Below are 14829 nucleotides of genomic sequence, written 5' to 3' on the forward strand. Positions count from 1 at the left end.
TCTCAAACCCAAATTAAAGAAGATGTTGACTGAATAAATGGCAAATACTCAAAAAAAAAATGCTGTAACAATACTTTATTATTCTTTTTGCCTTTCTTTCAGGATTATCGTATAGGAGTGGGTATCACGTCTATTGATATGAATGTGGGAAATGTTAAGGACTCTGATCGTCGAAGTTTTGATCTTACCACCCCTTACCGCATATTCAGGTAGTGAATTTCTAAAATGCAACACACAACTGAAACTCTGTCTTTACACTCTATGCCATAAAGATTGAAGGGACAAACTAAAATAGTCACTCTAAGGGAGGGCCATTTGAACTTTTACATATTTTTTTACCACTCTATTTTTACACCCTCTGAACGGAAGAGTGAAATGAGGTTTGCAGTTTATGTCATTAGATGTCCAAATATCCTACATACTGGACCTTTAATTCTTCATTTTAAATCAGATTTTCACCAAACCTTTCAAAATAAAATCAAATAATTCTTTATTGCAAGTCAGGGAGTTGGCCTTGGTGCTAGGATACTTTTAGAAATGAGATCATGTTGTTTTACTGACAACTTGCCCCTATCTACCCTCAAAGTACCCAGCTGGGTGTCTGTCAAAATGTGAAAAGCTGTTTTGTTTGACTATGAGTGAATAAGAGCAGGGGGATGTGTGTGAGCACAAGCGCACAAGTGGTGTGTGCGGTCTTTTGGCTGACAGTGCACAGCCTGCAGTGCAAGAGCTCAGCTTGACAGGATGGGGGGAATTTGTGAGAAGGTTTGCGCCTTTCTGTGGACAATCAGCTGTATGTGTCGTTGTAACTGTAAATCTGTCTCTGCATCTGTCTCTGCATTTGTGGTTTTTGTGTTCTGAGAAATTTAGTAATTTTAATGTAGACCAGAAGTATACACATGTATCCATCAACTACAGTGATATTTAGATGGGTGGGTTGTTTTTACTGTGGAAACTTATTAAATACTGAAATATGGAATTTAGTCATGAATGCCACTAAAGATTTTACAGTGCAAGAAAGTTTAATTTTTATAGGCTCAGAGGCATCTGGGATTGACCACCATATAGTGAATAAATGTATTTTGGTCAGACAAATTATTGAAAAATGGACACTTTTTTTCCAGATCATAGATGAAAATGAATATGCAGATCAAGCAACAAATCTAACAGCCTGACTCTGTGATAGTATGGAGTTGTATTGATGTCCTTTGAAAATGCAAAGCACACTCTTGTGGTGGCAGCATAATGCAGAAAAGTACACTGAAAATGTAGAAAAACAAATGACATCTTTTTCAGATATGTCCACATATGTTTCACCAAGACCATCCAAAACCACTTTATGCACAATTTACAAAGGCATGGCTGCTGAAGAAGAGAGTAAAGAACCTGACCCGTCCCCAACATGGAATGTATAGTGAAGTTTAGTGATGCTTGATTGTTGTGCATCTTATATGGGACAGAATAACACCTAAAAAAGTTACTCCCTTGGTAAAATTCCTTTGAGTATTGCAAAAAGCAATAACAGTCATAAAACTTTTAATAACTTTAATGTCCCATGCTATTTGACATGTATTTCAGGCCTCAGAGATCGATGTTAACTAACATATGATATGAAACTGATAAAACAAAACATGAAATATCTTGGATTGGATGGATCTTTGAACATTTTTTAGTTCAAATTGTTCAGTTGATTCTGCTCATTTTTAATGGAAATTTGTGTTTTTTTTTTTTATTCTTAAGCAATGCCAACATCAACTATTTCCACAGGTAGCTTTAAACTTTTGAATCCCCATTGTACATTAGTGCATATCTTTTGGAAGAAGCTAATTTAATACTTGTGTGAAGTCTGTATTATACATGGTACAGGAAACTCTGAGACACTTTAGTCACATAAGAAGTATGCTCCTCTGTATATGGCTATTTTTAAGTGCAGACAGCGCCAGAGTGTTGCCAGACACATTAGAAGAGGAAGAATTGAGACATGACGGGCTGCATAAAACCACAAGAGTGTGTGTGATTTTTTTATTTTTTTTGTATTTTCCAGGAGTTGATTCAAGTATATTTAAAAAAACAAAAGCAGAGTAAGAGTCAGTTCCGACCGTACTCATGACCAGAAGGGAACCGTTACAAAGGACTAACGCGGACTTTCTCATTTCTATCACTTATTAGTTGACTGTTTCGCCTTCATGTCAGGGATGTTTGGCCATGTCTTTTTGTCACTTCGCAGTTTCATAGCGGAGTCAGAGCAGCTGAGAGAGCAGTGGGTGGACGCCATGAGGAATGCCATAGGTGAGGCGCTGTCCAATAGCGAGGTAGCTGAGCAGATCTGGGCGGAGCCTAGTAACAGTTTTTGTGCCGATTGTGGAGCTCCCAAGCCGGATTGGGCAGCGATCAACTTGTGCGTGGTGATCTGCAAACGTTGCGCAGGTATGTGTGATAGTTTTGAGATTTGTTTGATTCTCACAAATTTTGGACTTGTGTTGTTAATGTCTTTGTGTTCAGCATATATAGAATTTTCATGTCTTTAAAATATGTTTGATATGTATACACACTGCTCAAAACAGATAAGTCACACCTCTGGGATGTCATTCTGTCCAGTTAGGAAGTGACACTGATTGTGAATCAATTTCAACCTGCTGTTGTACAACTGGAACAGACAACAGGTGGAAATAAGAGGTAATTAGCAAGACATCCCCTAAAAAAGAATGATCCTGCAGGTGGTGGCCAAAGACCATTTCCCTGTCTTCATCCTTTCTGGCTGATTATCGGTCATTTTAGCGTTTAGCCGGTGCCCTCACCACTAGAGGTAACATGAGGCTGTGTATGCAACCCACAGAAGTTGCTCAAGTAGTGCAGTTCACCCAGGATGGCACATCAATGCCCTGTGGCAAAAGGTTTGCTGTGTCTCCCAGCACAGTGTTGAGAGCATGGAGGAGACACCAGGAGATAAGCCAGTATACCAGGAGACGTCGAGGGCACCATAGGAGGACAACTACCCAGCAGCAAAACCGCTATCTGCTCCATTGTACAAGGAGAAACAGGAGGAACACCTCAAGAGCCCTACAGAATGACCTCCAGTAGGCTGCTAATGTGCATATTTCTGCTGAAACTGTCAGAAACTGACTCCTTGAGAGTGGTATGGGGGCCTGACATCCACAAGTGAGGCCTGTGCTCACAGCCCATCACCATGCAGCCTATTGGCATTTGTCAGAGAACACCAAGATTAACAGATTCACCACTGGCGCTTTGCCCCTCACAGATAAGGGCAGTTTCACATTGAGCACAAGTGACAGATGTGTTCTGCTGCCTGCAACAGCCTCCAGCATGACTGGTTTGGCAGTGGGTCAGTGATGGTTTGGGGAGGGATATCCTTGGAGAGCCGCACAGACCTTCATGTGCTAGCCAGAGGTATCCTATTAGGTACCAGGATGAGATCCTGAGACCCATTGTCAGATCATATGCTGCTGCAATGGTACCTAGGTTCCTTCTGATAGATGACAATGGTCAACTTCATGTAGCTGGAGTGTGTCAGCAGTTCCTGCATGAAAAAGGCATTGATGGTATGGACTGGCCTGCCTGTTCAACAGACCTGAATCCAATCCAGCACTTCTCGGACATCATGTCTTGTTCCACCCATCGCTGCCACATTACAGCACGAGGTGTCCAAGGGTTGACTGATGCCCTGATCCAAGTCTGTGAAGAGATTTCACAGGAAAACATATGGCGCCTCATCAAGAGCATACCTAGATGTTGTAGGGAGCGCATACAGGCACATGGAGGCCATTATTATTATTATTGTTATTATTATTATTATTTATTTATTTTTTTTAATTGTCTTGAATTCCACAGAAGTTGAGTCAACCTGTGATTTGATCTTTCCCCTTTTATTTTGAGTATGATTCTGAATCCAGACCTCCATAGGTTAATGATTCATATTTCATACATCATCCTTATATTATTTTATTCTCAACACATTCTACTATGTAATGAATGGCTTTTCAGGAGAGCACAGAGGACTGGGTCCTAGCATCTCAAAGGTTCGGAGTCTGAAGATGGACAAGAAAGTGTGGACAGAGGAGCTCATTCAGGTACTTAAACAGCCAAAGACAATCAGCCAAAGTGTTTGACTGTGCCACTGTCTGCGCCAGATAGTAGTAAGCCATTTGGATTTAATGCACTGTCACAGAAGTACAGTGAGTCTAAAACAAATGGAGTAAATATCACTAGAAACCAAGAGGGCAGTGTTGCACAGTATAACTCATGTGTGACCAGTGAATAGAACAAAGAGGAACAGACCACGATTGTCTGCTTCACTATCTCCTTTTATGTCTCTTTCTGATAATTTACATAATCATGATCTCCTCCACTGTTGCTGTGATATAAGAACATAGAGGTGAAATTTGAACTCTGAACTACCCTCTGGTGGATGTATTGCCTAACAACCATACCAGCATAAACAACCTGTGGAAGTAGGAGGACAGTGACATTGGGTCTTAAGTCAGTTTGTACACAAACCGTTAAATATTGAAGGAAAGATAGGTTGGTTAGAATATCAAACATGTGCTTCGTTCAAAATATTTTCTTTACCTACTTATTACACAGGTTTTCCTACTGCTTGGCAATGAACGGGTAAACAGCTTCTGGGCAGCTAATGTCCCACCAAGTGAAGCTTTGACACCCTCTAGCTGCACTGAAGACCGACGACGCTTCATCAGCAACAAATACCGCCAGGGCAAATACAGAAAATACCATCCTCTATATGGCAACCAGAGAGAGCTCAACAATGTAAGCTGAAGTCACTGTTTTGGAGTGTTTGCTTTTTTTTGTTTGTTGCACATTTAAATTTGCACACTTCACTTTGTTTATACATATATGGCACAGAGAATTATGTTGTAAAGTGTATAAAAAAAAAAACATTGTTGCGTTGGAATGTAGCATTGACTGTCATCCTGCCTCCATTCACTGGCTTCCTGAAAGGCAAATTCATGGAATCACCCCTTCTCTAATTCATTACTGTCAACTGAGTTTGTGGTTTTTTTTTTTTTTTTTTTTCTCTGATCTGGGTCTTTTTGACAAACTGCACTTGACCTTTCCCAAAATGGGGCTAGAGGAATTTATTAGAATTTCTTGCAATAGAATGAAGTGAAAAAAAAATCCTGGATTACAAAAGCTGTTTGGTTTCCTGTTAAGCCTAATTCCTATTTCAGTCATTTTAATGCGTGTAAATTACATAAAGAGTTGGAGGAAATTAAACTGGTGACATATCATTAGTGCAGGTTTCAGATTCACTTCTGAGAATTATTTCTTTTTATTTTGGTCAGTTTGCAAAACAGAGGAGACATTGCAGTTTAGACCATGCTCTGCAAGACAGGAACCCTTTCATATTTAATAACCAGGGTTGGAAAAATGATTTCTCATACCTAAAGTCTACAGTAGGAAATGTGGGAACAGTATAAGAAAGATTTTTATATTGTGACGTTGAAATCCCTCATGTGTGGAAAAAGTCTTAGTATTTCTGCCCCAGCCTGGTCACTCATTAGCTGCTTAACCCACTTACCACAGCAATGTGTAGGGCTCACAAACAGAGTGTGTTAGTGAGTCACATTAAACACTTGACTATGAGTTATTGTATGTTTCTCCTCCCTTAAGCATTCATGCTTCCGTCTGTGGGTGTGTGTGTGGGGAGTTGGGGTGGAGCTGTAGGGGTGTTGTGAGTTGGTGTGTTTGGGATGTGAAGGAGATAAAGTTGAAAGCATGTTTATTTTTCTCCCTGCTGCTAGTCCTAGTGTTTTTTTTTCTTGAGCTGTTGCAGAGAAAAATATATTCTGACTTCAGCAGTTTTCCATTCTATTTTATTTTCTCTTCAAAAGGCAGTAGCTTCCTTTGTTTCAGAGAGGTGGTTGCTGATGGCTGCTCTACTTGTTTTTGTCTGTCATCAACAAACTATAAATTCTTTAGCTACACATTGGTTCTATTTCTTTTTGGGTGTGTCCTAAGAAATATTTTTGAGGCATTATTTTTTAGTTAAAAGCTTTAATGGCAAAAATATCCAGATCACTTCCACAATCTAATCACTTGCTTTTTATTCAAATTCTGAGATTTCCTAAAATAATTTTATCAACATCTCTGCAGAATTTTTTTGAGTTATGTTGCTAACAGACAGACAAACCAACGCCACCGAATTCATGACCTCCGCCTTAGCAGAGGTAAAATGTGCTTGCAACAGCTTTGCAGTTACATCAGTAGGTATAAAAAATAAGGAAGGATTTTGTTTAGAAAGTTTCTTCTGTATTTCAGTATTTTGGACTAAACTCAGACTTATTGATCTAGTCTTGGGTTTTTCAAATCTCACTGCTTTTTCCTTGTTTGTTTTTCCTTTTTTCCTGAATGTGACATCATTACTCACTGATTTAACTGGAATGTGCTGTAACTCCTCCCACCCCCCCTTCCCCCCTCCTCCTCCTCCTCCTCCTGCCCTCATTGTTTGGCTTGGACTGCTGAAGAAAGCTGTTCTTCCCTCTTAGCTCGTTTTCTTATTTGTTTGTTGCTTATGAACTTTATGTCTGACAGAGCTGTACAAGCTTAGTGTTCTTCAGTTTTGAAATCTGTGTGCCTGTCTGTGACGACTGACATTCAAACTGAGCAGTGTTTGAAAGGAACTGAAAACTTGAAGGTAAGCTGTGTGAGCTGAGCTGTCCGAAGAGGGTAGTGAAAATAAGTCGTATGGCTGCAACTCTGTTTTGTGTTAGGTTTGCTTTGTGAAGAATTTGAACGTGTGATTTAATGTGAATAAGCTGGAGCTTGTTTGTCACTGCTTGTCACTGGACTTTGGATCTCTGTATATGGTTTTAGTGAAATTGTACAAATGTGTTTATGTGGCAAAGTTTTTGTCCTGAAACTATAGAGACTGAGGTAATGTAGGTCTGTGTTAGTGAGAATACATTGCAGTTATTGTGTGTATGTTGTTCACCGGAGTGGGCTGGGGTATTTAACATACATATTGATGTGCATGTGTGGGCATGTTTGTGATCCTTTTTGTATTTTTGGTTCATGTGCTTTGTGTGCTCGTAGTCCACAATAAGCCCACTCCTATGAATGAACATTATTGTCTCTCTCCTTCTTTAAGTCTGTCCTGGTTCGGTTACTGTCTGTTGTTCTGAGATTACTCTTTCACACCACGACGTCAACTACTGGCATTCAGTTCTGTTTGGATTGAGGCAGTTCATTACTAAAAGTTGCCCTACACGAAAAGACACCCAGCAATCACTTTGATCAAGCACCTAGTCACAGTTTGGAGAAAATAATTACTTGTAATTGAAATTAATTGCACAAAATAAATGCATGGAGAGTGAGAGAGGAGTCGGAGGTTCTCCACCTGCCTTTGCCTATAGCAAAATCACCTGTATAACCTTTAGCCTAATCCTAAAAGTAGACATCTTATTCCTGAATCTAAGTTGGGAGCTGCTCCCACAGGAGAGGAGATGGATAACGGAATGTTCTGCCTCTGATTCATCTATTAGAAACTGTTGGAAGCATCAACTTTGAGGACATAGTGCGCTGTTGGGATAAGCTGGATGTTTTTTTAGGTAGATTTGAGTTTAATAACCATAAACAGCACGTGAGCATATTTTTAATTCATCTCATATTTCACTTTGAGCAAAAGAACTTATTCCAAAACTGGAACCCTCACTGCACCATTTTGGATCTGCTGCAGGCTTTGCAGAGTTAATGGGAATCGTGCATTCCAGACTTTTGGAGATTTTAATTGACAATATTGCAAAGCAGTCATAGAGATTTAAGAACATGTCGTCAAAACTAACTCTAGGTTCTCTTGAAGCTGGAGGTAATGCCATCCAAAGTACCTCTGTTTATATATTCCCTTTTTAGAGCCAAAAACATTCCTTGAATTCACCTGCAGGACTTTAAACATTTCAAGGTATCCTTGTAATTCAACCTATTTAGCAATGAAAATCTAATAATAATACTTATTGGAAACTTGTGTAAGAGGAATGAGTCCAAGCACTGAACCCTGTGGTTTGGTGTTAATGAGTCCTCAACACACACCAGATTTAGTCCCCATGACTAAGTCTGGTATGTGTTCAAGTGTCATCATTTACATGAATAAAGTTGGATGTATCATGTATATGTGACTGTACGTAGCCTTGTGCTGTTAATTTTAGTTCTAGTGATGTTTCAATGCTCTAATCACTGATTATCAAATACAGCACTGAGATTCAACTGGACAAGTATAGAATGTATAGTCTATTATCTCAGGTCATGAGAAGGTTAATAACTTTTACCAGTGCTTAGGTTTTTTTCTTTTTCTCGTTTATGATGTGCTGTAAATCCAAACTAAAATACTTCAGACTGTTTCTGAGCAAATGTTCATAAAGTTGATTTTTAGAAGCTTGTTAAGAATTTTAGAAATCTAAAATCAAAGTATAAGTCTATACCTGTTTTAGAATAAAATATTTAGAACAAGAGTTAGCTTTTTAAGTAAAAGTTTAATAACAGCAGCCTTAAATGTCTGCAATACATATCAGAAAAAATTGATTGTTTTTACAGTTATTATTGACTGTTTGTCACCATGTGTTGAGAATCAAGTGACAGCCACTCAAAGATCTGACTTGCTTCATGGTAAGCTCCTATGTTATGCTTTCTGACTCTTGAATATAATTTCAAATGGCTTTTTTGTTGGTTTTTTGTTGTGAATAATCAAGTAAGCATGAAAGATGGAAGTATGACACAGGATCCATGTGCTGATAGAGTAAACATTTTCATAAGGGTGCCAATTCCTGTTGTCACTTGTTTATCACAAGTAAGATTCATTGTTTTGTTATATTTGCTAGAATTAAAATATCTGTTGGGCATAGCTTCCCAACTGGGAATTCACTGCTTCATATTGAGGGCAAATCCTGATCATTTTGAACTATAGAATATTGACTGTGTGCTGGCCACCTTCAGAATTTTTATTGGTACTTATAATAGCAATCTGACAGCTTAGAGGTTGTAGTAAAATCTCTTTATGAGCTTGTTTTCAGAGTTTAGGACAGGGCCTTTATGGAAGAAAAACTTTCTATTGACTGTGACTATACATTTCTTGTCTCTTCCAACTGAGCTCCCTTACATTCTCACTCTGTAGGATTTGGGCTATATGTTTCCTATATGAAGATCAGTGTTTTTGTTTATTTTCTTTAGTTGTCCCCCTTCGTATGTTTTATCTCTTTGTTTTACTCCTCATTCCATTTTCTCTCTACACTTTCATTGGCCAGGATTTTCACCTCCACCTCTCTCTATAGACCTTCTCTAGTGAGGTCATGATGGAACCTATATGGATAGCTGCTGTTTCTCATCTGGATTTAATATATGGACACATATACATGTATGTGTGTGTACTTTTTACAGAGTGTGGACTATAAATGCTAAAATCTACAAAGCTGAGTCTTTGTATGTGTTTGTCTGTACATAGACTGAGTCTCCAGCCAAGGACAATTAGTCTCTAATTAATGTGCGTCGCTGAAATGCTTTCATCTTGTTTTCACAATATTTTGCTTCTTGTGCCTCTCTCATCTCTTTCCTTTCCTCCAATTCTGTCCTGTGTAACTGCAGAGACCAGATGGAGGCCTGCGATCTTTAGACACACCCAGATACAAATCTTGCTTTCTTTCTCTCTGGGGGAGTCTGGTAAGATTCTTGTATTCCCTTCTCCTCTCTTTTCCCCTTGTTTGTGTGTGTGTGTGTGTGTGTGGTTACATTACTCCCTTTTTCATAGGCAGCAGATGTTGAAGGGTGAGGTCTTTAAACACTCAAACAGCCCATTTCCTGATCGTACTTTGTTCTGATTGGTTAACGTCACTTAGCCGATCGAAGATGCTTGGTGCTGTCATCACTGCACACTGACCTACATACACAGTTTTCACAATTTTATTTTTTGTATGGCTGAAAATCTGCATGGTTAGTAAGATGTGAATATACCATCAAAACAAGTCATCTCACACTGATCTTTATTTGTAAGCAGCAGAGCACTATTTGTGAACTGCATGGTCTTGATTTTCAGCAGGGTGGTTGATAGCCTGCATAGATCCATCTGAATAATTGATTTGTCTGGCTTATAGCTAACTTCAGCAGCACAGCTACACAATTAATTCATGTGAATGTGGATAGTCAAACTGGCAAGACACTGGTGCCATCTAATGAACAGCGTTTTATTTTTTATTCTTATGCTGTCATTTGAATGTTGTAGAGCAGGCTGAACCCAGGAATGAACTGAAAACTAGCCTGATATTCTGCATTTTTCCATTAGGTAGTGTGGTTGCCTTGTGTTAAATTTTTTCTTTCTGACGGAATCTAAATGAAATGGATTCAAAATTGCACCACTACTCAGATTCTGTTGCATTTTTAAAGCTGTTTGATGTTATCACCATTCAAATAGTGATTTAAACTTTTAAACTCTGCCCCTTTTATATTTTTACTGTTTGTTTCATTTTACTTTAACTTTTAATGATTTCTAAAACCCTGGTCACTGATGCACACATTTGTTCTTTCTAACTCTTTGGAAAGTCTTTAAATTCTGTCTCTTTTTTTTTTTTTTTGTTTTTTTTGATGTGGCATCTCCTTTTTTAATGATTTCTCATTTTTGCCAGAAGATGTTACCAAACTGCATTTTTAATGACACGATCCATGATCCATAGAGCATATATAGAAGCTTCTACCCTTTTATCTGAAGAAAAACGTAGCCACTGAAATAAAACTCACTTTTAAGCCAGTCTTATCATGGTACTCATGTGATCCATATCATGAGAATTCTCTCGTGGATGTGCTCGTCTCCAGATGGCTGACCGCAGCTTTGTCTTCAGATGTCTCCAGAGTTGTGTGAAACAGAAAAATGCAGTTTATGTCTGCATCTTCTGGGTGTGTGTGTGTGTGTGGAGGGGATGTCTTGTGCAATTTTAATCTTTGTTAATTGGTTTGTTGGTTTGTTTGTCTGACAGTGTGTGTCGAGGCTCAGTAGTGCTTAAATGGAGGAAAGGCTTTGAGTGTGTGTGTGAGAGAGACAAAGTGCTGTGGAATTTCTCAATCAGACCAAAAAGGGCTTATTGGTTTTAACAGAAGACAGATGTGTGTGTGTGTGTGTGTGTGTGTGTGTGTGTGTGTGTGTGTGTGTGTGTGTGTGTGTGTGTGTGTGTGTGTGTGTGTGTGTGCAGTTGTATTAATCAGAGTTAAGTTCCTCACCTTTTTGTAAAAATTCTACATCCTCTTTTACACAACTTTAACATTGTTCCTGTTCTGCCTCTCCACCTTCTCCTTTCAAGGTTTACTGTCCAAACACATAATTATAGTATTATCCTTGACACTGTTTCCATATACAAAATTCTGTTTGTTTGTCATCACCTGGTTCAAAACTAATAGAGATAAATACCAATTACTGGAACAAAAGCACCCGTGTAATGTTCAGTGTGGGAAAATGTGCAGCTTAGGTTTGACCTTACTCTTTGTTTTCACAAAAACATTTCTGTGCACTCAGACTAGCAACAGTCTTTTAGCCCACTTAGCTCTACATTTCCTTGCACATTGGTGTTCATTTTTTTCAATGCTCCACTAAAGCAAGGATTTATAAACTAATCATTACAAAAAGGCTTCAGGCAGCCGTGTTATTAAATGGACATCTAGTGGATTTAAAGTGAATCCAACAACTTGCATAAGGTTTAATGTATCTAAAAGCTTTTTGGTGGTAGATTTATCATAATTATTTTCATATATGCAATCGATCTCAAAATAATTTCAGCAATTCTTCTATATTTTGACAGTACCTGATGCACGATTTAAACACAACACATGAACAAAAATTAGTTTATTAGATTGTGCTTTGAAGGAACATACATCATTAACAGGTGCTGTATTTGTTCAGCAGTCATAGAACTAATATTGGCATCTTTTGATCAGGAGAAGGGCCTGTGCAGGTGCAGGCACACTTAATATACACACGCTGTATTTATCTTACTTCAAACAAAACTGGGACTTGTGTGCCTGCTCAACTTGTACTCTTTCGTTTTAATCGATGTATCACTTGATGTGAAAGTCAGTTTCTAACTATTCTGAAACTTGAATGTTGTCCTTCACTTGTAGGCTGCTAAAAGTGTGTTTGACTAAATTTAATGAATAACTAACCAAGCTTCTTTTGATAAGGCTAGCATGGTCAGTACAAGTCTATTTGTCTTTTGCAGTGTTTGCATCTACATTATTTCACTAGCTGTTTTAATTTACGGATCACTGGGTTTCCTCATTTAGTTCACATTAGAATGCATTTCATTATTCTCTATGTTCTCATACCCTTGCCTGGTGCATTTTAACATCCTAATTTGACGTAAACATATAATTCATCTTGTTTTTTCTGTTCTAGAAGGGAGCCAAGTTTTTAAAAATTGCATACTATTTTTTAATTTCACATCACACCTAACATCCATTGCATGAAACACATTGTCTGATTACTTCAAGATGTTTTCATTTGTTTGCTCAGGGACATTTGCTCATGTATTTTCTTATATTCTGTCTCTTTCTCTCTAGGCTCTTTGTATTAATGTGCAATGCAGTGATGTGCTGGACACATTAAGCCTGATTTTCTGCGGTGCAGATGTGAATTGTTCAACTGGTATGGAAAACTGTCCCTCCCCTCTCTCCTTGGCCAGCGCACACTCACAACCCCTGCAAGCTGAATTGATCCGGCACAATCTCAACACGGGTACAGTATTAATGCATTTAGTCGATCACAAAACCATCTTTGCTTTTAACAGTTTTTGTATTAGGATTGAAGAGTTCTAAATAAAATTGATGGGTTATGATACATTTATTTCTTTGGCACTAATGAAAACATTAAAAACTAGAAAGTCATCCAATGTGACTAAAAGATTTGGAGACCATGCAATATTCCCAGGAGATGACTGCAGTCTGCAGGAGATTTTACATTTTCAAACTCATCATTGAGCTCTTGTGCAAATTGGGCCTTCTTATTTTGGAAAAGGCCAATCTTATCAAGCAAAAAAACATGTTTCATTGAAGGATGAATTTGATCACTCTGAGCAATTATTGTAGTGATCTTGCAGTGAGTATACATCTTTTTCAAAAGCTTGACAGCACTTTACAACATACCAGTGCTAACAAATCGCTTCACCTCGCCTCAATTTGTCACTTGTTCAAACTTAGTAAAGGATGTAATCTGCACTGTCTGCAGTTCTTATCTTACACTCATGTAATGTTTTGTGACAGCAAGCAAACAGGCAGAAGCTGTTTTCAATCGTGAAAACCTGAGATTTTCAGAACAATTTGCTCTGGTCTTTTACCGCTGTGTCTATTGCACAAGCAAATCACATCAGGAGACTTTTTGCTGGAAATGCAAAGGAAGGGATGTGGGGAAACAGCTGAGAGAGCTTGCAGGAAGCAGTATTTGATCCAGATATACTGCTGTAGAAATTGCTGTGAAGTTTTGGTGTATAGTTGATGAAGCTTCATATTGTATTGATATGAGTACTGCATGTATCTGTTTGTGTTTACAATAGTGAGGAGTGAGTGGAAAGCATCATACAGGTCAACAGAAAAGAAAAATGAAAATCACCACACACATACACACACACACACAGTCACACACATAGTCACACACACAGTCACATGCACATCAACGGCTACAGAATATTTGCTGACTTCATACATCATCCCGCTGATGATATTACTGATGGCTTTGATGGAAAAACTTTGTGGGTAGGACAGGGCAAATGTCTCATATGGCACAGCTCCAGAACATCTCTAGAAATTTTCAGGACTCCACATGTGAAAACATGTGACTCTGTCCATAGTCCATGTCTATAGAGCATAGACTCTGTCTGTTGTGATGACACAGATAGACCCAAAAATGATAAATGTGCTATGTGTAAAAATTTAAATGTCATATAGGCTTTTAAATAACTTCAAAACATCTTTGACAGTTTCTTTGTTGTTTCCTACTCATCAGACTGCTGTATCATTTGCATCAACATGAGTAATTGCATTGTGGGCACAAATGTTATTCAGTGATGTGAAGCAGACTGTGGATTGTCACCTGGATTGTATAATTTTTACTTGTGTGTATGGTGCCAAGTTTAGGCTGAAAATGGCTTTGTTATTTTTTAAGTGTATCTTCCATCTGGCCTTATGACTCTTAACGGTGTAAATAATCATGTGCAATTATATGCACTTTGCTTACATTACATGAATTTTTTCTTACTGTAATGCTGTGTTTTTGTGATGACATTTTTAGGATCACATTACCAAATCGATTTTGCACAAGCCTGGACTTTAATGCATCATGGACTTTTATTTTATCCCTTATTTTTGTAGATCTGCCACAATCAGAGGTGGGTGGGGGAATGGATCTATCACATTACAAACCACCACCTTGTGTGTCTTACAATGGCTTCCTGTTCAAAACTGCATCCATGGCTCGGGCCATCACAGAGCGCAAGACCAAAGAAGGTATGCAATATCACTGGGTAGCACTAACACTATAAACTTTGTGTTTTGTGAAGCAATGGTTTTCTCTAAAAGTCCCCAAACTATTATCAACACAATAGGTTAAATTAAGAAAAACATCCCATGCTTGCAGTGTTTATGATTCTTGATAATATGCATAATAAATATTTATTTGTCCATTAATATAGAGTTCAGTCGTCGTTGGTGCACACTAAATGATGGTACCTTCAGCTATTATGAAAGTGACAAGAATTCCAACCCTAATGGAGCACTTAAGTCTTCAGAGATAGTCTGTTTGGCTGTCGATGCACCTGAAAAACATGGGTATGC

The 14829-nt window shown here is 38.3% G+C and overlaps 1 protein-coding gene across 4 annotated transcripts in view; it reads left to right on the forward strand.

The window, feature by feature from the left end:
* The window catches only part of LOC121645820 (arf-GAP with Rho-GAP domain, ANK repeat and PH domain-containing protein 1-like), a 51598-nt gene that overhangs the window by 19653 nt on the left and 17116 nt on the right, over positions 1–14829 (forward strand). For all 4 annotated transcript variants that reach the window (XM_041994547.1, XM_041994549.1, XM_041994546.1 and 1 more), the window contains 7 exons: positions 103–209; positions 2228–2427; positions 4003–4088; positions 4603–4785; positions 12565–12739; positions 14368–14502; positions 14688–14823. In XM_041994547.1, coding sequence (XP_041850481.1) covers positions 103–209; positions 2228–2427; positions 4003–4088; positions 4603–4785; positions 12565–12739; positions 14368–14502; positions 14688–14823 — 1022 coding nt within the window. The remainder of the gene's footprint in view (positions 1–102; positions 210–2227; positions 2428–4002; positions 4089–4602; positions 4786–12564; positions 12740–14367; positions 14503–14687; positions 14824–14829) is intronic.

The sequence above is a fragment of the Melanotaenia boesemani genome, chromosome 9 (genome assembly GCF_017639745.1).
Source record: "Melanotaenia boesemani isolate fMelBoe1 chromosome 9, fMelBoe1.pri, whole genome shotgun sequence".
In the NCBI taxonomy this organism is placed as follows: Eukaryota; Metazoa; Chordata; class Actinopteri; order Atheriniformes; family Melanotaeniidae; genus Melanotaenia; species Melanotaenia boesemani.